Consider the following 24,672-nt stretch of genomic DNA (forward strand, 5'->3'; position numbering starts at 1 on the left):
TTCGCTGCTCTGGTCTATAATGCCAATGATCTGCCGAACCTTGGCAATTTCGGGGAAAGACCGCGTCCAGCCTCCCTGCGTTTTGGCCCTTTTCGGTGCCGTGGGGTTGGATTCATCCATGGAACCCCAGCGGGTTAGGGGGTCAGAATATTCCCGCGGTAGGTATGCCTGTCGTAAGAGGCGACTAAAATACCAGATTCAAGGGGCTGTGTAGCGCAACCCCTCAGGTTGCCAGCGCAATATATAGCTTCTCCAAACCCAATTGTCAACCTCACCTATCCGCGGCGAATCCTGTTTCACTAACAGACGAGGCTCTGGCGACCCCAAGATCCCCATGGAACTTGGGGGTGGGGAGGGAGGGGATCGCCTGAAGGTTTAATGTGGCCACATAAATCGTTCCCGAGATGGTCGGGCTAGCACCTTAATGGTGCTGTGGTACCGGAGCGTACCGGATCTGTATCCGGCAAAGGACCATTACATCGATAACACTCCCCAAAGCCTTCGGGGAGCAACTTTATCGCTACAACAACAACAACAACATTCATCCATGGACCGCTGACGTTTCGAGGTTTCATCACTCTCGACTAAAACTTTTAAAATTACTTGAACTAAAAAATTAAAAATAAATAATAGTTTAAAAAAACTAAAAAAACACGCTTTTATAGCTAACCGAACTAAAAAATAGAAAATAATTTTCAATTAAAAAGAGTATATATAACAGCGGTAGAAGGTCAAACAATAATTTATAGTTAATCACCTCAAAATAAAATTATATTAAAATTTAAGTTATTACCGGAATAATTTAATTCACAGTAAAAAGCGTGGGGTGCTTGATATTGAATGGTACAATCATTCTATTGGCAAATATCTGAGAGGAAAGATATGAAATGTAGTCAAATGCACCCCACGCTTTTTAATCTGAATTAAATTATTCCGTTAATAACATAAATTTTACTATAATTTTATTTTGAGGTGATTAACTATAAATTATTGTTTGACCTTCTACCGCTGTTATATAAACTCTTTTTAATTAAAAATTATTTTCTATTTTGATAATCTTATATATAATAGACAAGATGAAAAAATGTGGAACCGTTTTCTGCTAAACTACAATTCTAAGGTATACAAATTATATATGTATTGATAGGACATTTTGAGAGAGAAATTTGAAAAATCATTTTAATATAAAACATTTAACATAAAAGTCACACCACTACACATGCACTTATTCATACTATAGACACGCTGTGTGTGTGTACTTGCTTTTTGTGTACTATGCTGAATCGTGAGCATGGCCGAGGAGTTGCTTTGAACACAATAAAAATTAAACAAAAATACATAGCTGATCATGCATCAAGTCTATTTCTTTTCTTTCTTTTGCTTTCCTTTCTTTTCCATCCTATTCTTTCATTTTCCTTTCCTTTGTTTTCTGTTCTTTGCTTTCCTTTCCTTTCATTTCCTTTCCTTTTATTTCCTTTCCTTTCGTTTCCTTTCCTTTCCTTACCTTTTCTTTATTTTCCTTACTTTTCCTTTCTTTTAATTTTCTTTTTATTTCCTTTCTTTTACTTTCATTTTCTTCCATTCATATTCCTTCCTTTCCTTTCCTTTCCTTTCCATTCCTTTCCTTTCCATTCCTCTACTTTTCTTTTCTTTCATTTCTTTTATTTTCATTTCCCTTCCATTGATTTTCCTTCCTTTCCTTTCCTTTCCTGTCCTTTCCTTTCCTGTGGTTGAATTTCAACCACTGGGCGAACTCTAGTTTAGTTTATTCTTCTGCAAATTGAATTGAATTTTGTACGCATATTTGGAGAAATTTTCGTTTAAAACATTTTATTATTGCATCTTATTGTAATGCAAGTGGGTACTCAATATTTTTTGTTTTTTCGTTCGGTGCAAAGATAAACAAATTTTCTGGTGTTCCAACTCTAGAGCAAGCAACATATAGCTGCCCATGGGAAAAGCACGGACTCTCTAAATTTAATCCTGCAACAGTCAGCGATTGTCCTTGTGCTTTGTAATTGCAAAAGCAATGCGTACAGGAAACTGTAAGAGCTTAAAATTGAATGGCAAATCTGTAGGAATCATTGGGATACGTGGTATGAGCACATCTTCACCTCTGCTTTTACAGCTGATGGTTGTTGCTTCGACTACATTCGGCATTAATTTTGGTGGGTCTAAATTCCGAAGAATTGTGTCGATCGATTTATATTTCGCCACTTCACCAGGAATGTGTTTGTATGACATGTGTATCAAATGGAAGGTATTAAAGAGAATTTTAAGAGGGAGTGGGCCATAGTTCTATAGATTGACGCAATTTAGGGATGTCGCCATAAAGGTGGACCAAGGCTGACTCTAGAATTTGTTTGTACGATATGGGTATCAAATGAAAGGTGTTAATGAGTATTTTAAAAGGGCGTGGAGTTCTATAGGTGGACGCCTTTTCGGAATATCGTTATAAAGGTGGACCAGGGTTGACTCTAGAATGCGTTTGTACAATATGGGTATCAAACGAAAGATGTTAATAAGTATTTTAAAAGGGAGTGGGCTATAGTTCTATGGGTGGACGCCTTTTCGGGATCACGCCATAAACGTGGACCAGGGGTGACTCTAGAATGCGTTTGTTCAATATGGGTTTCAAATGTAAGGTGTTAATGAGTATTTTAAAAGGGCGTGGGCCTTAGTTCTATAGGTGGACGCCTTTTCGAGATATCGCCAAAAAGGTGGACCAGGGGTGACTCTAGAATTTGTTTGTACGATATCGGTATCAAATGAAAGGTGATAATGAGTATTTTAAAAGGGAGTGGGCCTTAGTTCTATAGGTGGACGCCTTTTCGAGATATCGCCATAAAGGTGGACCAGGGGTGACTCTAGAATTTGTTTGTACGATATCGGTATCAAATGAAAGGTGATAATGAGTATTTTAAAAGGGAGTGGGCCTTAGTTCTATAGGTGGACGCCTTTTCGAGATATCGCCATAAAGGTGGGCCAGGGGTGACTAGAATTTTTTTGTACGATATGGGTATCAAATGAAAGGTGTTAATGAGTATTTTAAAAGGGAGTGGGCCTTAGTTCTATAAGTGGACGCCTTTTCGAGATATCGCCATAAACGTGGGCCAGGGGTGACTCTAGAATGTATTTGTACGATATGGGAATCAAATTAAAAGTGTTAATGAAGGTTTTAAAAGGGAGTGGCCCTTAGTTTTATATGTGAAGGCGTTTTCGAGATATCGACCAAAATGTGGACCAGGGTGATCCAGAACATCATCTGTCGGGTGCCGCTAATTTATTTATATATGTAATACCACGAACAGTATTCCTTCCAAGATTACAAGGGCTTTTGATTTCGCCCTGCAAAACTTTTTAATTCTCCTACTTAATATGGTAGGTGTCACACCCATTTTACAAAGTTGTTTTCTAAAGTTATATTTTGCGTCAATAGACCAATACAATTACCATGTTTCGTCCCTTTTTTCGTATTTGGTATATAATTATTGCATTTTTTTTCATTTTTCGTAATTTTCGATATCGAAAAAGTGGGCGTGGTCATAGTCGGATTTCGTCCATTTTTTACACCAATACAAAGTGAGTTCAGGTAAGTGCGTGAACTGAGTTTAGTAAAGATATATCGATTTTTGCTCAAGTTATCGTGTTAACGGCCGAGCGGAAGGACAGACGGTCGACTGTGTATAAAAACTGGGCGTGGCTTCAACCGATTTCGCCCTTTCACAGAAAACAGTTATCGTCCTAGAATCTAAGCCTCTACCAAATTTCACAAGGATTGGTAAATTTTTGTTCGACTTATGGCATTAAAAGTATCCTTGACAAATTAAATGAAAAAGGGCGGAGCCACGCCCATTTTGAAATTTTCTTTTATTTTTGTATTTTGTTGCACCATATCATTACTGGAGTTGAATGTTGACATAATTTACTTACTATATACTGTAAAGATATTCAATTTTTTGTTAAAATTTTACTTAAAATTATTTTTTTTAAAAAGTGGGCGTGTTCGTTATCCGATTTTGCTCATTTTTATTTAGCACACATACAGTAATAGGAGTAACGTTCCTGCCAAATTTCATCATGATATCTTCAACGACTGCCAAATTACAGCTTGAAAAACTTTTAAATTACCTTCTTTTAAAAGTGGGCTATGCCACGCCCATTGCCCAAAATTTTACTAATTTTCTATTCTGCGTCATAAGGTCAACCCACCTACCAGATTTCATCGCTTTATCCGTATTTGGTAATGAATTATCGCACTTTTTCGATTTTTCGAAATTTTCGATATCGAAAAAGCGGGCGTGGTTATAGTCCGATATCGTTCATTTTAAATAGCGATCTGAGATGAGTGCCCAGGAACCTACATACCAAACTTTATCAAGATACCTCAAAATTTACTCAAGTTATGGTGTTAACGGACAGACGGACGGACGGACGGACATGGCTCAATCGAATTTTTTTCGATACTGATGATTTTGATATATGGAAGTCTATAAATATATCGATTCGTTTATACCTGTACAACCAACCGTTATCCAATCAAAGTTAATATACTCTGTGAGCTCTGATGAACTGAGTATAAAACATTATTTGGCCGAAACTAGCCTGCTCATAAAAATAGGTACAATTTTGATGAGATAGTAGGTATGAAAAAAATATATGACACAAAACTTTTCTTTTACACATTTAACATTGCTTACTTAATAACCAGTATATCCATCCCCATTCTGAACTAATTTACCCATTATTTTGGGCATGCTATTGATTAAAGTCTGGCAGGTTTCTACGGATATCTCAAACCAAGTTTTTTGAACACATTCCCATAATTAGTCTTTGTTGGAGAAAGTTTGACCTGCCAATTTCTTTTTTAAATCTCCCCACAGGTTTTCAATCGGATTTGAGTCCAGGGATTGACTAGGCCACCTCAAAACATTCAACATCATGGTCTTCAAAGGAATTCTTTCAAGACATCAAATATGATAGCAGCAGAAATAGGCAACGTAGTTAGTGCACAAGCGGTTAACAGGCGCTTACGCAAGGCTAATCTACCCGGAAGAATAGCCAGAAAAGTTCCACTAATGCGACCGATAAATTTAAAGACAAGGTTAACTTTTGCAAACGAGCATTTGGATTGGTCAGGACCTGAGGGATCGAAAAAGTGGAGAAATATACTCTGGAGCAACGAAACAAAAATAAATTTGTTTGAAAATTATATGGAAAGAAATGTACGTCGCCCAAAAGTAAAGGAGTTCCACTTCCGTTTCACAAAAAAAACTGTGAAGCATGGAGGTGGAAATGTTATGGTATGGGAATGTTTTTCTAGGTATGGGGTAGGTTCTATATGCAGAACAACCAATAAAATGATAGCTATGAAGTACAAGGACATACTAGAAAATGTCATGCTACCCTATGCTGAAGAAAACATGCCATTACGTTGGGTGTATCAGCACGACAACGACCCAAAACATACATCTAAGCGGGTCAAGAAATCCTTTGAGGACCATGATGTTAATGTTTTGAAGTCGCCTAGTTAATCCCTGGACTCAAATCCGATTGAAAACCTGTGGGGAGATTTAAAAAAGAAATTGGCAGGTCAAACTTTCTCCAACAAAAACCAATTATGGGAATGTGTTAAAAAAACTTGGTTTGAGAAATCCGTAGAAACCTGCCAGACTTTAATCAATAGCATGCCCAAAATAATGGGTAAATTAGTTCAGAATAGAGGTGGAGGTGGTTATTAAGTAAGCAATGTTAAATGTGTAAAAGAAAAGTTTTGTTTCATATATTTTTTTCATACCTACTATCTCATCAAAATTGTACCTATTTTTATGAGCAGGCTAGTTTCGGCCAAATAATGTTTTTAAATAATAACTAATATGTTTTTCGTTACTTTAATGTGAAGTTTGCTTATATTCATTAATAAATAGGACGAGGATAAAAGCGTGTTTTTTTTTCATAATATTGATTAATAAAATGGATTTATTTTATTTTTAAATTGAAGGACTGCTAAAATAAATAAAAATAAATGTAAGGCGCGATAACCTCCGAAGAGATCTAAGGCCGAGCTTCTCTTCCAATTTGCGTCGTGCTCCTCTTGATTTTCCCTACAAATTGGCCGGACGGGACCTACATGTTTTATGCCGACTCCGAACGGCATCTGCAAGGCAGATGAGTTTTCACTGAGAGCTTTTCATGGCAGAAATACACCCGGAGCGCTTGCCAAACACTGCCGATGGGCGACCCCGCTTAGAAAAATTTTCTTGAAGGACTGCTGTGTAACTATTATTTTGAGCAGGTGTGTATGTTTGGTAATGATCAAGTGTGAAAATCGAAATTATTTTTCAAACCCTTCTCATACGTATAACTTCAACTTAAGTATGAGGCGAAAATCATTTCAAAGGGATATTTAAATCCCATTGAGTCTCGGGGAGAAAACCTGAGAGTTGACAGCCCTGGGTTGGAGTAACTGTGGAACAATTGTGTCTGAAAAGAGATTAATCTGTGGTAAACCTGTTTAAGAAAAAGTTTTAAATTTCTTTTTTTCAGGGGTGCAACCATACAAATTTAAAGTGCTTCCATGTCAACTGAGCCACCTTGAGGATTTTGCAATACCGATTTCGTTTATTCTCCTAGCCAAGCGGGATATAGAATTTTTGAAAAAATCAGCACTTTTTTGATTACTTGATTTTTTAATAACTTGAGGAAAATTAGAAAACATGTTCGACTTGAGTCATTACGTTTGAATTCATTGTTCTTTAATAATTTCCTGAAAAAATTATGCAAAGTGAAAATTTAAATTTATCATTATTTTGTTTTAATAACTTGGTGAAATCGATGATGCAAAATCCGTTGCTATGCTGAGCTGGCGTTGAAGCACCTGTTTTTTTTTTTTTTTTTTTAATCACCTTTGAACGGTTAGAACCATTAGAGCTGTGTCGAAACCGTGCCTCATCTTGAAAATCAAAGCGTTCTCAGCAAAAAGGGTTATTACTTAAGTTGAAAGAAAGATAGTACACAAGTTGTATTCGAATGTTGGCTGATATTTAGACTCAAATGTAAGATTCCAATACTACAGTATTTTCACAGAAATAAAATAAAACATGTATAGTTTATTTCTAATCTATAACTCTTCATTACTGCTGCCAACTAGGTGTTTATTTCTTACAATAAACAGCTTTTGGATTTGATGTACCACCTTGAAGAAGAGATTTTTTAATCTCCATCTCAACTGGAGAAACGTGCTGGATATTCATTTGGGAACTATACATTTCTCAAAATCTCTCAAATCGAGAGAACTTTACATTTTACAACATTTCTTAAAGGTTGGATAGTGATTGGATATCAACTTGAGAACTATCAGGTTTACAAATAATTCGAGAATGATATTGGATATAATATCCAGAACTACACCATTTCCAGTTGTAAATTAAAATGAGAAAGCGTCATTTGAAAGTAAGGTTTGTAAATTGTAAATGAGATTAATCAGTTGTAAATTAGAGTGTGAAATGCAAATGCGAAAGCGTTATATGGAATTGAGAAGAGTCAATTGTAAATGCGAAAGCATCACTTCGATATGAGAATAGTCACTTGTAAATAAGAATAGTCAATTGTAAATACGAAAGCGTCATTTTTTATTGAGAATAGTGCATTGTATATGAGAAGAGTGAATTGTAAATGCGAAAGCGCAATTTGGAAATGAGACTAGCAAATCGTAAATGCGTAAGCGTCACATGGAAATGAGAACAGTCACTTGTAAATGAGAAAGCGTTATTTCAAAATTAGAAAGCGTCAATTGTAATTGAGAATAGTTACTTGTAAATGAGAATAGTCAATTGTAAACGTGAAAGCGTCATATGTAAATAAGAATAGTCACTTGTAAATGAGAAAGCATTATATGAAAATGAGAATGCGTCATTTGTAATTTAGAATACGTAGTCAATTATAAATAAGGAAGTATCACCTAAAAATGCGAAAGCGCCATATGGAAATGGGAACAGTCAATTGTAAATGCGAAAGCGTTATATAGAAATGAGAAAATTATGTAAATTTTGAATGAGAAAGCATTAAATGAAAATTCGAAAGACTTATTTGTTATTAAGAATAAAATTTGATAATTTTATGTAAAAGTATAATGTAATGATTCCCTCTCATTACCCATTTCCCACCACTGTACAAGAACTTGGACTTCTCGCCCCAGCGGGTTAGGGGGCTTAGAATATACCCGCGGTAGATATTTCTATCGTAAGAGGCGACTAAAATACCAAATTGATTCAAGGGGTTGTGTAGCGCAACCCTCTCAAGGGGTTGCCAGCGCAATATATAGCTTCTCCAACCCAATTGTCAACCTCACCTACCCGTGGCGAATACTGTTTCATTAACAGCCGAAGCTCTGGCGACCCCGAACTACTGATGGATCTAGGGGATGGGAGGGCGGGATAGCCTAGAACGTTGCATGTGGTCATACCAAATCGTTCCCGAGATGGTCGGGCTAGTACCTTTTTTGCGCTTGTTACCGGAACGTACCAGGTCTGCATCCGGCAAAGGACCATCCACATCAATAACACTCCCCAAGGCCTTTGGGGAGTATCCTTATCACAACAACAACTTGGACTTCTCTTCAAAAAATTCATAAGGAGTCCGAAGTCCGAGGGACACAATGGGAATAATCAACTAAACCTTATTAATACCTAGTGTTATTTAGTGAAGTAAATAGTGGTTAAATGCCATCCTAAAAGCTAATCACGGTTTCAAGTTATTTAAGCAATTAGTTTGAATCTGCATCCTCCTTTACAAGTGACTATTCTCATTTCCATATGACGCATTCGCATTTTCAAGTGATACTTTCTTATTTATAATTGAGTACGTATTCTCAATTAGAAATGACGCTTTCGCATTTTCATTTAATACTTTCTCATTTACAAGTGACTATTCTCATTTCCATATGACGTTTTCGCATTTACAATTGACTATTCGCATTTACAACTGACGCTTTCGAAATTACATCTGACGCTTTCTAATTTTCAAATGACGCCTTCTCATTTACAAGTGATTATTCGCATTTCCATGTGACGATTTCGCAGTTACAATTGACTAATCTCATTTGCAAATGACGCTTTCGCATTTACAATTCACTATTCTCATTTACAACTGACTATTCTCATTTACAAGTGACTATTCGCATTTCCATATGAAGCTTTCGCATTTACAATTGACTATTCTCATTTCCAAATGACGCTTTCGCATTTACAGTTCACTATTCTCATTCACAACTGACTATTCTCAATTACAATTGACGTTTTCGAAATTTCATTTACAGTTTTCTCATTTACAAGTGACTATTCTCATATCGAAGTGACGCTTTCGCATTTACAGTTGACTATTCTCATTTCCATACGACGGTTTCGCATTTAAATGTGACGCTTTCTCATTTACAACTAAGGGTGGAAACATATTTTTTCCATGTTTATTAGCTAAACAAAATACAGCTTTTGCTGTATCTACAAATTATCTAGACAATAAAAAACCAATTCTGCCGTACAAAAAAGTCTACCCCAAAGGCGGCCAGTGACTGAAAAACTGCTCAGTGTTCAAATGGAGTCTAAATTTGACTGGAGTTTAAGCGAAATTTGTTTAAGCTTAAATTAACCAGATTTTGAAAAACGGGGCCTTAAATGAGTAGAAAATATAGTAACACACCGAACGCCGCCGCGCCGATATTTATGACATTCGGCGTAGGCGTGCGAAAAACGACGAACATCGGGGGCGGGGTATATCTCTAATATGTACTCAAATGCCCAGCAAACACAGTTTCTAACGTTAGAGAAATATTGTAGTTTTACATTAGAATTATAATGTAGTTCTCTAATGCATTTCGAATCGAAAAATAGGTTAGAGAACTAGGTTAGAATTCGACTGTGAAACGATTCGAATGACACTAGAAATGCGATGTTATGATTATTGTCACAATTATAGATTATTTGCACGACATGATCAGTCATCCTTACTGTTATACAAACATAATAAAAATAGTGAAAAGTTGTGTGAAAATATTATAAGCTGCGAAAGAAGTGTATTTTATTTATAATAATAAATACTAATAAGTGAAAATGGATCAAAAAAAGTTAAAAAGGGAAAGCGAGCAGATTATTGAAGTTCTATTTGAATAGCATGAAGAAAACGCTTCCTCATCCGTACCTCAAACCAATGGCGAGCTCAATCCTGGGGAAATAAGTGGAAGCGAAAATTTTAACTCAATAACTAGTACTGAAAACTTGATTAGAATTCTAACCCTTTTCTCGATATCGAGAACGAAGTCCCCTTTTTGTCGAGAATGCTATAATTCGCGACAGTTTCGCAAATCGTCCTCTAACCTTTTACCTTAGAGAAATACATCGATTCGCCTTCTAGTCGTTTTCTAACCTAAATGTTTGATGGGTGTTTAAGGTATCCAAAATTGTTATGGAATAACATGGAAGACCTTTCCAAACATTAAAATATACGTTCAGTCCCCTCCTCATGTTCGCTTTTATGCAGGCTTAAATGCGAGCGAATATCGCGTCCGTTACATAGGATTTTCCCATATACTTGTTCAAAAATACATATGTTATCTGATACTGTATATAAAAAATATTCATAAAAATTTTGTTTTTATACTTACGACAGAATGCACAAATGTATTTTCCTTTCTTTTTTAATTTATAAGCGTGGTGAGCATTATGGTTTGCAATTTTGCTTCTTAATATATCTTTATGGCAATATTTACATTTAACAAATTCATTTTCGTTATCTGATTCCACTGCGGTACTCTTTTCCCCCTTTTTGTTAACTGATGTTACATCTATTTCCATTATACTTTCAGAGTTTTGATCTTCATCGTCGTTTTCCGGTAAATTATGCTTAATTTTCATATGCAGTTGAAGTGATCTTTCCAATTTAAATTGTCTTGGACATAAAGAACATTGTAATGACTGATTTATTTGATCATTATCTTCGTCAGATTGAATAATTTTTAACAAAGATACTGAAGAGTTGTTAGCATTGTCATCACCATCGTCGCATCCGAAGAGCATAATTTTCATATCACTTATCGCATTAAAATGTACTTGCTTAGCGTGCTTCCTGTAAACACTTTCTCTTTTGAAACTCATAGAGCATATTGGACAAATATACTTGTGCTTGCGAAAATGATCGGCGAGTGTATCGGGTGTTATAAAACTTTTTTCACATAGTTCACATTCAAAATGTTGATTCAAATTTTGATCTCGCATTTCTTTGCGTGGAAAATATTTCAAATAGGAAATATTATGCGTTCTTTGTACATGTGCAATAAGTTCGTCCCGTAAAAGAACTTTTGTGGACTTACACCAAGGACAAAATATTGGTGACTCTGTCATATGTACAAGCTTATTATGAAGACGTAATTCTCTTGGCAGTTCAAATATTTTCGGACAAACGGTGCATATAATATCGTCTTTGTGGAAGAAAGCAAAAGTTAAGTAATTATTATTTTGTATATTCACAGATTTTTTATACGTAAATAATAGAAAAACAAGTAAGGAAGGCTAAGTTCGGGTGTAACCGAACATTACATACTCAGCTGAGAGCTTTGGAGACAAAATAAGGGAAAATCACTATGTAGGAAAATGAACTTAGGGTAACCCTGGAATGTGTATGTATGACATGGGTATCAAAGGGAAGGTATTAAAGAGTATTTTAAAAGGGAGTGGGCCGTAGTTCTATAGGTGGACGCCATTTCGGGATATCGCCATAAAGGTGGACCAGGAGTGACTCTTAGAATGTGTTTGTACGATATGGGTATCAAATTAAAGGTATTAATGAGGGTTTCAAAAGGGAGTGGCCCTTAGTTGTATATGTGAAGGCGTTTTCAAGATATCAACCAAAATGTGGACCAGGGTGACCCAGAACATAATCTGTCGGGTACCGCCAATTTATTTATATATGTAATACCACGAACAGTATTCCTGCCAAGATTCCAAGGGCTTTTGATTTTGCCCTGCAGAACTTTTTCATTTTCTTTTACTTAATATGGTAGGTGTCACACCCATTTTACAAAGTTTTTCCAAAGTTATAATTTGGGTCAATAAAACAATCCAATTACCATGTTTCATCCATTTTTTCATATTTGGTATAGAATTATGGCTTTTTTTTTAATTTTTCGTAATTTTCGATATCGAAAAGTGGGCGTGGTCATAGTCGGATTTCGCCCATTTTTAATACCAAGATAAAGTTAGCTCAGATAAGTACGTGAACTAAGTTTAGTAAAGATATATCGATTTTGTGTTAACGGCCGAGCAAAAGGACAGACGGTCGACTGTGTATAAAAACTGGGCGTGGCTTCAACCGATTTTGCCCATTTTCATAGAAAACAGTTATCGTCATATAATCTATGCCCCTACCAAAAGTCACAAGGATTGGTAAATTTTTGTTCGACTTATGGCATTAAAAGTATTCTAGACAAATTAAATGAAAAAGGGCGGAGCCACGCCCATTTTGAAATTTCCTTTTATTTTTGTATTTTGTTGCACCATATCATTACTGGAGTTGAATGTTGACATAATTTACTTTTATACTGTAGAGATATTCAATTTTTTGTTAAAATTTTACTTTAAAATTTTTTTTTAAAGTGGGCGTGTTCGTCATGCGATTTTGCTAATTTTCAGTTAGCACACATATAGTAATAAGAGTAACGTTCCTGCCAAATTTCATCATGATATCTTCAACGACTGCCAAATTACAGCTTGCAAAACTTTTAAATTACCTTCTTTTAAAAGTGGGCGGTACCACGCCCATTGTCCAAAATTTTAAAAATTATCTACTCTGCGTCATAAGGTCAACCCACCTACCAAATTTCATCGCTTTATCCGCATTTGGTAATGAATTATCGCACTTTTTCGGTTTTTCGAAATTTTCGATATCGAAAAAGTGGGCGTGGTTATAGTCCGATTTCGTTCATTTTAAATAGCGATATGAGATTAGTGGCCCGGAACCTACATACCAAATTTCATCAAAATACCTCAAAATTTACTCAAGTTATCGTGTTCACGGACAGACGGACGGACATGGCTAATTGGATTTCTTTTTTCGCCCAGATCATTTTGAAATATAGAAGTCTATATCTATCTCGATTAGTGTATACCGTTACGGGGTCCCGTATACGAACAAAATTAATATACTCTGTGAGCTCTGCTCAGCTGATTGTAAAAATATCCATCCCCAAAGTCATTGACCCGCTTACACGTAATATTACTGTTTATCGTATTAGGATCACTTAAGTATTTTGAAGCGAGTTGACTAAAATTGATCCGGCTTTTTTGCATGTCAAAGTTCTTAAAATTTCCTACATTATGCAGTATTACATGTTGGAAAAAAAATTTACAGTTTTATTTTAGCATTAAATGGGTTGAAAAGACTTGATCACTATCATATCACGCTGAAAGGTTGCTAACCATTCATTTTAAAAGTCAAAACACTGTCGTTCCTCCACAAATACATACACACGAAGGAACCAGACAATCTATATCGTAAGCTTATTTTTCTGCAATCATCAAGATCAGTGCTTCTTCTTACGCACATTAGCTATCGCACGTTATTATTTGTTACTGTTATACGTCTTTGGAACTCCCTACCTACAAGTCTCCGACTCGTAAGTATTGCTCTGCACTTCAAAAAAGAACTAACATCATTTTTTAATGACTCTTAAGCTGGATCTCAACTTGTTGTTGTTAAAATGTTCATTTCTAACTTCCTTTTCCTTTCCTGTGTCTTCTTTTCTTCTTTATTTGTTAAATACTTTCTATCTATAATCAGCTAATGGTTATTATCACTACTGCTGTCTTTTATTATTTATTTATTACTTTTCTTTAGTTTTAAGATTTAGATATACCTACATACATATTTACTTATTATTTATTATATTTAATTTAATTTATTATTATGTTTATTTGTTTTTATTGTTATGCCAATTTCACACAGAAGCTTAATGAAATAATTAGTCAAGTTCTCCATATTAAAGCCCTAATTGAGCTCAATATTCCATACGAAATACAATTTCATTTCAATTAATTATCTCATTATTGCTTTATTGAATGCCTAATCGAGTGAAAAACCCAGTCGGCTTTGCTTGGTGCTTCGATTTTTATTATCAATGTAACAAATGACAATCAAAAATAAATTATTTTCAATAATTAACATGGCGGAACGATACAAGGTGTCAGCATGGCGACATACCTACAAACATAAATAAAAATTCCATGTACTTTGTTTTTGTAAATTCGATGGACAAATGTCAAAATCGTACTGCGCCGGAAGTTTATGTATCAAATCAAATAAAAAAAGTTTATAATCAGCTGTCCCATGCTGCCACCTTGTATCGTTCTGCCATGATAATTAACGAAAAATAGAAAAACGAAAAAAATCAAAATTGAATTTTCGCTGCATTTGCTGCTAAAGATAATATGGATTTTTCGAAAATAGGCACATATTTGGTTAGGTGCAACATCTAAGGGTAGTTGCGCATGCATTTTATTTTGATTTTATTTATAGTTAAGAAGGAAACGGCTGCTTTCATTTCAACTATTTTTTTGTAAAAACGAAATATTTTTTTAGGGCTGCTGACAGATGTTCGCTTAATGAAGCAAAAGGCCCTGTATGAAAAGGGAAACTTAATTATTTCAGTAAACAGAATTGTGAATCGATTAAGTTTCTGTGTGAAAACGGTACTAAATTTAGGAACAAATTTTAAAATAAATACAAATAAAAGTAATAATTTTGTAAGATGGTAACTCTGAACAAATAGCGAATTGTATTAGATTATGTACTAGATTAAGAAATGCACGATATTTAAGATTAAGGCAACTCTGTAAAAGGAGAATACAAAAGAAGAATGATAAGATGGTCGAATTCCGGTTGTGAAATATAGATTGATTGTGGACGACGAAAAGTGTGTTTTATTAACTCAATTACATCTCCGCTAAAATTAGTGAATATATTGGTCAAGTTTTACATCTCAGATGTGTAAGAACTCAGCGAACAAACTACTATTATTATTTCACAATGGCCGATGTCATAGACGTACTACTGCCATAACGGCACAAGTACGCCGCCTAATGATGAATATATTGAGCATAAAATACGACAATAATTCGAATATAGGAGGTGTAGGCAATTCTATTTTTCTGCTGCATCCAACAAGGTAACCTCCACTGGTGCCACTGCCGTTCCTGCTGCTCATGCTGCCGGCGCTGTCATTCCTGCTGGCGCCACTGCCGTTCATGTTGCCTCTACCAAATACTGATCGAAGAGTAAAGATGTTGCAGCGGAGATTCACAAAATTCTAGTAGGTCCCTTCCACCACACCACAAATTTTAACACAAGTTTTAACATAATTTAAGCACACAAAATACACTGATTGTAGTTTTAGAGTGTAAAAATGTAGCTTCTGAACAGAATAGCTGAATAAAAAGTGTACAAATAATTGTTAAATTAAAAATACACAGTGGTAGTTTAACAAATTCTGCTGTCGTAAGTGGTGAATGTGACCTACTAGAATTTTGTGAAGCTTCCTTCACACTATTTTTCGTCCCTGCAACATCTTTACTCTTCGATCAGTCTTTGCCTCTACTGCCAACGCTACCGCTCCGGCTACTTTTGTTAATACCGCTGCCGATGATTTCTCAGAATTAAATGTTTCGGTTGCCACTGCCAGGAGGGGGTGCACCGACGCACTTCTCACATCGACTTTTACTCTTCCAAAGCTCTATCATCTAGGAATCACGTCTCCATTCTTTCAATCGACTTTGAAAAGGCATTCGATCGAATAGGTGCGCATGTCGTCATCTACACTCTAAAATCCTGGGGGATTGGGAGCAAAATATTAACGTATATTACATCCTTTTTAACGAACCGTCGGTTCAAAGTCAAAGTCAACAACACATTCTCTGACGCCCAACCACTCCACAATGGCATCCCTCAAGGCTCTCCACTATACGTAACACTTTTCCAAATAGCCTTCAATCGCATTAGCACCATTATTCATAACCACAAGCTCTAAGATCACTGCACATACGCAGACGACTTATACATACTAGCAAAAAGAAATAATAACAGTGACAACAACAAATTATTCAGCAACGTGGTAAATGAAATTTGCAACTGGGCAAACACAGCGGACGCAAACATCAACTTTTCCAAATGCTGAATTCTACACATCTGCCGAAAGCACAACTGCCACCCAGCCGATTTGACAATAACTCTCATTGCATACCATACGTCGAAAAACTAAAAATTCTTGGCATAATGTTTAGTAAAAACTACAAATGGAACAACCACTGCATATACCTAAAAAAGTCACTCACAACTAGAATCAACCTAATTCGGTATCTAGCAGGAAGAAGCTTTACCCACATCAACACCCTAATATACTCAGTCAAAACACTCGTTTTGAGCAAAATAGACTACGGGCTATTCCTATACGGAAACAGCCCAAAAACTACTCTAAACATCATTAAACCACTATACCACCAAGCGGTCAGGAGCAGCATATACGCCTTCGTCACCACCCCTGTAAACAACATGCTAACCGCATCAAGACTCCCATCACTAGAGGAAAGAATAGCGGAAAACAAACTCAGACTTCTCTCAAAAATACTTTTCGAACAACAATCTGCTTGATATCAGCGATACAAAAAAGCCATTGCATGTAGAAACATCCCAAAAGTCCCATCGTCAATACTCAACATAATTCACGAAAATCAAAACAACATAAATGACACCTACAAACAGTATATCAAAAAGTATCCACCATGACTTTTTAATCCAAAGTCATGTAACACAGAGCTTAAAAAACACAAAAAACACAACACCCCCAACACCGTATATGTACAACTATTCAAAGAAAAACTATCCCAATTTCAAACCCAACAATACGAAATTTTTTACACAAATGCCTCAAAAGGAGAATACGAAATCGCCTACGCCATAGTAAACTCTAAAGGTCAAACGATATCATACCACATAATGCAGCCCACCGCATCAATATTTATGATCGAGGCCGCTGGATTTCTCGAAGCTCTTGAAATGACTCAAAACTGCAAGAAAAAAGCCGTAATATTCATCGAGTCTTTCAGTCATAGAAGCTGTAAAAAACAACAACTGGAATACAATAAACGACATCCGACACATTCTGCACCAGTCTCCCCAAAACAAGCTCTTCTGGATACCAGGACGCGTAGGCATAACTGGGAACGAAAAAGCAGACATCGCAGCGAGTTCTGCCTGCAAAAACCCCAACAATCACAAGCACCATCGTGGAGAGATTGGACTTCTCGAGATTCAGTCTTAAACAACACCAAGCCAAACTTAACGAACAAAGGGCACTCATTCAACACTACCATTATTTTACCATAAACCCTAATAAAACACCAGCAATATATCCCACTAAATTAGAAAAGAATAAAATCGTCACATTTTCAACACACTCACACCCGCTTAACAGACAAAACAGCGGCAACTGTCTACACTGCAACACTCGCCTCACTGTCAGCCACCTACAACTAGAATGTCCAATCAACCAAAACCACCGATCATCCAACCCAAATAATCAAAGCCCGATCAACATACTGAAATCTCCAACTACGGAAAACATCAATACTGTCTACAGCTACATCCGGGCCATCAACACAAAAATATAACTCTTTTTTTTTACTTTACCGATACAGCCAATAGCCCTGACAGCTAACGCTGTAACTCAATTAAATTTTATAATCTACTAGTTTTACCAGGCGCACGTTGTAACGCCCGAGATGGATGTTGCGTTATTTTTTCTGTTTTGTTTGTTGATAATTTAATTTAGTGTTCTGTAAATTGAATTGAATTTTGTACGCATATTTGGTGAAATTTTCTGTTAAAACATTTTATTCTTGTATCTTAATGTATCTTATTTTATATTATTGTATTGCTTTTACCGCTGATGATTGTTGCTTTGACTACATTCCGAAGAAGCATGACTGGTGAGCCAATTTTCAAAGTTGATATATGCGCAGGCATTCCTTTTGGTTCTAAGGAGTATAGAAATTCATTTGGATAATTCACAATTTTATCTTCATCTGTAACTGTGTCGATCGATTTATATTTCGTCACTTCACCAGGAAATTGATTTTGAAAGCGATCATTGATTTTGTTAACATGATCATTTTTGGGAGCTAAGATAGTTCTTTCGCATAGCCAAAAAACAAAAACTATTAAATTTAAAATTCTTAATTCTGAAATATGAAAAGCTTTCGTCTTGATCGAAGGAACCTCGAGCCAAAATTTGGTGATGATCGAAGTATAGCAAACACGTTTTCATAGGGAACACACACACAGAATTTGATTTTTATAGATGTAGATAGACTGAAGCTAAACAATTTTTTTAACAGCGGCAGATTACTAAACGTCCAAAAGGCATAACAGCTAAACTCAACAATGCAGTCAAACTTTAGGTGTTAAAATAACTTAAGTTTGTACGGCAGCCATAGTTTTTCCCCATTCCACATTTTACTGGAGGTTTTAGGACTTAACGTCACATAGCTCCTTACCAATTTTAATTATCCTACCATTACATCCACATATATGCAGTATAATATATTCCATTTGTATGGGAGGTGCCACGCCCCCTTTTTCCAATTCCATATTTTCTTGGTGGTGTTAAGGAATGACCTCAAATAACTCCTTACTGAATTTCAATGTTCTGGCATGTATACCTTCAAAGTTATGCAGTACCAAAGAGTCCATTTGAATGGGAGGTTCGACACCCCCTTTTTTCCAATTCCGCATTTTCTTGGTGGTGTTAGGGATTGACCTCATATAACTCCTTACTGAATTTCAATGTTCTGGCATGTATACCTTCAAAGTTATGCAGTACCAAAGATTCCATTTGAATGGGAGGTTCCACGCCCCCTTTTTCCCAATTCCGCCTTTTCTTGGTGGTGTTAGAGATTGACCTCATATAACTCCTTACTGAATTTCAATGTTCTGGCATGTATACCTTCAAAGTTATGCATTACTAAAGATTCCATTTGTATGGGAGGTGCCACGCCCCCTTTATCCAAATTCCGCATTTTCTTGGTGGTGTTAGGGATTGACCTCATATAACTACTCATTGAATTTCAATGTTCTGGCATGTATACCTTCAAAGGTATGCAGTACCAAAGATTCCATTTGTATGGGAGGTGCCACGCCCCCTTTATATATCGAAATTATTTTTAGCCTAAAACCTTCCCGTTGATCGAAGGAACCCATAACCAAAATTTGGTGATGATTGATGTGTGGGAAATACGTTTCCATAGCGAACACACACACACACAGAATTTGATTTTTAAATGTACACTTCTTTATATATATATAGATTGTCACTCCATAACTCGAGAACGGATAGAAAGATTGCCATGAAATTTTTAGGAAAGATACAGGAAGGAGAGATGATGGTTAGTTGATTACGTCTACCTTTTTTTTCGCTACGTGTCTAGGGTCTTGAGATCAAAACGTGGACCCGGGTACCCCTAGAATGTGTTTTTACAATATGGATATCAAATGAAAGCTGTTGATGAGTGCTATAGTACAGGATAATTTTCACACCCCTGGTTGACTAGGGTCTCGAGATATAGGTCAAAACGTGGACCCGGATAGCCCTAGAATGTGTTTATACAATATGGATGTCAAATGAAAACTGTTGATGAGTGCTATGGTACAGGATAATTTTCATACAACTGGGAGGCTAGGGTCTCGAGATATAGCCCAAAACGTGGACCCGGGTACCCCTAGAATGTGTTTATACAATATGGATATCAAATGGAAGCTGTTGATGAGTGCTATAGTACAGGACAATTTTCATACAACTGGGAGGCTAGGGTCTCGAGCTATAGCCCAAAACGTGGACCCGGGTACCCCTTAGAATGTGTTTATACAATATGGATATCAAATGGAAGCTGTTGATGAGTGCTATAGTACAGGATAATTTACATACAACTGGGAGGCTAGGGTCTCGATATATAGCCCAAAACGTGGTCCCGGGTACGCCTAGAATGTGTTTATACAATATGGATGTCAAATGAAAGCTGTTGATGAGTGCTATATTACAGGATAATTTTCATACAACTAGGAGGCTAGGGTCTCGAGATATACCCCTAGAATGTGTTTATACAATATGGATATCAAATGGAAGCTGTTGATGAGTGCTATAGTACAGGATAATTTACATACAACTGGGAGGCTAGGGTCTCGATATATAGCCCAAAACGTGGACCCGGGTACGCCTAGAATGTGTTTATACAATATGGATGTCAAATGAAAGCTGTTGATGAGTGCTATATTACAGGATAATTTTCATACAACTAGGAGGCTAGGGTCTCGAGATATACCCCTAGAATGTGTTTATACAATATGGATATCAAATGAAAACTGTTGATGAGTGCTATAGTACAGGATAATTTTCACACCCCTGGTTGACTAGGGTCTCGAGATATAGGTCAAAACGTGGACCCGGATAGCCCTAGAATGTGTTTATACAACATGGATGTCAAATGAAAGCTGTTGATGAGTGCTATAGTACAGGATAATTTCCATACAACTGGGAGGCTAGGGTCTCGAGATATAGCCCAAAACGTGGACCCGGTACCCCTAGAATGTGTTTATACAATATGGATATCAAATCAAAGCTGTTGATGAGTGCTATAGTACACGATAATTTACATACAACTGGGAGGCTAGGGTCTCGAGATATAGCCCAAAACGTGGACCCGGGTACGCCTAGAATGTGTTTATACAGTATGGATATCAAAGGGAAGCTGTTGATGAGTGCTATAGTACAGGACAATTTTCATACAACTGGGAGGCTAGGGTCTCGAGATATAGCCCAAAACGTGGACCCGGGTACCCCTAGAATGTGTTTATACAATATGGATATCAAATAAAAGCTGTTGATGAGTGCTATAATACACGATAATTTACATACAACTGGGAGGCTAGGGTCTCGAGATATAGCCCAAAACGTGGACCCGGGCACGCCTAGAATGTGTTTATACAATATGGATGTCAAATGAAAGCTGTTGATGAGTGCTATATTACAGGATAATTTTCATACAACTTGGAGGCTAGGGTCTCGAGATATAGCCCAAAACGTGGACCCGGGTACCCCTAGAATGTGTTTATACAATATGGATATCAAATGAAAACTGTTGATGAGTGCTATGGTACAGGATAATTTTCATACAACTGGGAGGCTAGTGTCTCGAGATATAGCCCAAAACGTGGACCCGGGTACCCCTAGAATGTGTTTATACAATATGGATATCAAATGAAAGCTGTTGATGAGTGCTATAGTACAGGATAATTTACATACAACTGGGAGGCTAGGGTCTCGAGATATAGCCCAAAACGTGGACCCGGGTACCCCTAGAATGTGTTTATACAATATGGATATCAAATGGAAGCTGTTGATGAGTGCTATAGTACAGGACAATTTTCATACAACTGGGAGGCTAGGGTCTCGAGCTATAGCCCAAAACGTGGACCCGGGTACCCCTAGAATGTGTTTTTATATTATGGGCATCACATTGATGCTGTTGATGTGTGCTATAAAACACAGTAAGTTTTACACCGCTGAGTGACTAGGGTCTCGAAATATGGGCCGAAACATGGACTCGGATACCGCTAGAATGAGTGTGTAATATGGATATCAAATGAAAGCTGTTGCTGAGAGTTCTGAAGTTCATTGTGATATTCGATTTAGTCGCCTCAACCTGGCAAAACTGATAAATATGCATGCGAAGCCGAAAAAAGACATGAATTAATAATACCCACATACTTATTTGCATACGTCCTATTCGATTTGCCTGAAATTTCGTATATAAATTTGCCTATATTAGTATTTGCGATGCTATTTGCCGGGAAGTATAATAGAGACGGACTGGGACTGAGACTGAGACTCAGAGTGGGACTGGGACTGAGGCTCGGAAAAGGACTGGAACAAAATACATACTACCCTCTGGGACTGGCAATAAGAGATGAAATAAAAGGAGAAAAACTTGAGAGAAGAGAAAAGAGAGAAGGAGACTGAGAAAGAGATAGAATGAGACGAAGATGGAGATGAAGCGAAAAAGACGGAGGGAGGAGTGAATAAAGAGATTAGGAAAAAGTGTAGAGGGGTAGATCAGAGTTAGACGGAAAATGCTTATTAAAATGTATGCAGATAGGCCGAATTTAGGGCAGAACAACGGCTGCCGAGTCTATATATATAAAAAGACGTGTACATTTTGATTGTCACTCCATAATTCGAGAACGGATAGAAAGATTGCCATAAAATTTTTAGGAAAGATACAGGAAGGAGAGATGATGGTTAGTTGATTACGTCTACCTTTTTTTCGCTACGTGTCTAGGGTCTTGAGATCAAGACGTGGACCCGGGTACCCCTAGAATGTGTTTACACAATATGGATATCAAATGAAAGCTGTTGATGAGTGCTATAGTACACGATAATTTTCACACCCCTGGGTGACTAGGGTCTCGAGATATAGGCCAAAACGTGGACCCGGGTACCCCTAGAATGTGTTTATACAATATGGATATCAAATGAAAGCTGTTGATGAGTGCTATAGTACAGGATAATTTTCACACCCCTGGGTGACTAGGGTCTCGAGATATAGCCCAAAACGTGGACCCGGGTACCCCTAGAATGTGTTTACACAATATGGATATCAAATCAAAGCTGTTGATGAGTGCTATAGTACACGATAATTTACATACAACTGGGAAGCTAGGGTCTTGAGATATAGCCCAAAACGTGGACCCGGGTACCCCTGGAATGTGTTTATACAATATGGATATCAAATGGAAGCTGTTGATGAGTGCTATAGTACAGGATAATTTTCATACAACTGGGAAGCTAGGGTCTTGAGATATAGCCCAAAACGTGGACCCGGGTACCCCTGGAATGTGTTTATACAATATGGATATCAAATGGAAGCTGTTGATGATAATTTTCATACAACTGGGAGGCTAGGGTCTCGAGATATATCCCAAAACGTGGACCCGGGTACCCCTAGAATGTGTTTTTATATTATGGGTATCACATTGATGCTGTTGATGTGTGCTATAATACAGAGTAAGTTTTACACCGCTGAGTCACTAGGGTCTCGAGATATAGGCCAAAACATGGACCCGGATACCGCTAGAATGTGTGTGTAATATGGATATCAAGTAAAAGCTGTTGCTGAGAGCTCTGAAGTTCATTGTAGTATTCGATTTAGTCGCATCAACCTGGCAAAACTGATAAATATGCATGCGAAGCCGAAAAAAGACATGAATTAATAATACCCACATACTTATTTGCATACGTCCTATTCGATTTGCCTGAAATTTCGTATATAAATTTGCCTATATTAGTATTTAAGATGCTTTTTGCCGGGAAGTATAATAGAGACGGGCTGGGGCTGGGATTAGGACTAGGACTGGGACTGAGACTGAGACTCAGAGTGGGACTGTGACTGAGGCTCGGAGTGGGACTGGAACAAAATACATACCACCCTCTGGGACTGGCAACAAGAGATGAAATAAAAGGAGAAAAACTTGAGAGAAGAGAAAAGAGAGAAGGAGACTGAGAAAGAGATAGAATGAGGCGAAGATGAAGATGAAGCGAAAAAGACGGAGAGAGGAGTGAATAAAGAGATTAGGAAAAAGTGTAGAGGGGTGGATCAGAGTTAGACGGAAAAAGCTTATTAAAACGTATGCAGATAGGCCGAATTTAGGGCAGCCGGGTCTGCTAGTATATATATAAAAATAAAATGATGTGTGTGTGTGTGTGTTCACTATGGAAACGTATTTCCCACACATCAATCATCACCAAATTTTGGTTATGGGTTCCTTCGATCAACGGGAAGGTTTTAGGCTAAAAATAATTTCGATATATAAAAGGGGCGTGGCACCTCCCATACAAATGAAATCTTTGGTACTGCATACCTTTGAAGGTATACATGCCAGAACATTAAAATTCAATGAGGAGTTATTTGAGGTCAATCCCTAACACCACCAAGAAAATGCGGAATTTGGAGAAAGGGGGCGTGGCACCTCCCATTCAAATGGAATCTTTGGTACTGCATAACTTTGAAGGTATACATGCCAGAGCATTGAAATTCAGTAAAGAGTTATTTGAGGTCAATCCTTAACACCACCAAGAAAATATGGAATTGGGAAAAAGGGGGCGTGGAACCTCCCATTCAAATGGAATCTTTGGTACTGCATAACTTTGAAGGTATACATGCCAGAACATTGAAATTCAGTAAGGAATTATTTGAGGTCAATCCTTAACACCACCAAGAAAATATGGAATTGAGAAAAAGGTGGCGTGGCACCTCCCATACAAATGGAATCTTTGGTACTGCATACCTTTGAAGGTATACATGCCAGAACATTAAAATTCAGTGAGGAGTTATTTGAGGTCAATCCCTAACACCACCAAGAAGATGCGGAATTTGGAGAAAGGGGGCGTGGCACCTCCCATTCAAATGGAATCTTTGGTACTGCATAACTTTGAAGGTATACATGCCAGAACATTGAAATTCAGTAAGGAATTATATGACGTCAATTCCTAACACCACCAAGAAAAGGCGGAATTGGGAAAAA

The 24,672-nt window shown here is 37.0% G+C and overlaps 1 protein-coding gene across 1 annotated transcript in view; it reads right to left on the reverse strand.

Moving 5' to 3' along the window:
- The window catches only part of LOC137248777 (zinc finger protein 62-like), a 142,651-nt gene that overhangs the window by 51,108 nt on the left and 66,871 nt on the right, over positions 1-24,672 (reverse strand). Inside the window, exon 10 of the mRNA XM_067779680.1 lies at positions 10,658-11,470. Within this exon, the coding sequence (XP_067635781.1) occupies positions 10,658-11,470 (813 nt within the window). The remainder of the gene's footprint in view (positions 1-10,657; positions 11,471-24,672) is intronic.

This window comes from Eurosta solidaginis, chromosome 4 (assembly GCF_040869045.1).
Source record: "Eurosta solidaginis isolate ZX-2024a chromosome 4, ASM4086904v1, whole genome shotgun sequence".
In the NCBI taxonomy this organism is placed as follows: Eukaryota; Metazoa; Arthropoda; class Insecta; order Diptera; family Tephritidae; genus Eurosta; species Eurosta solidaginis.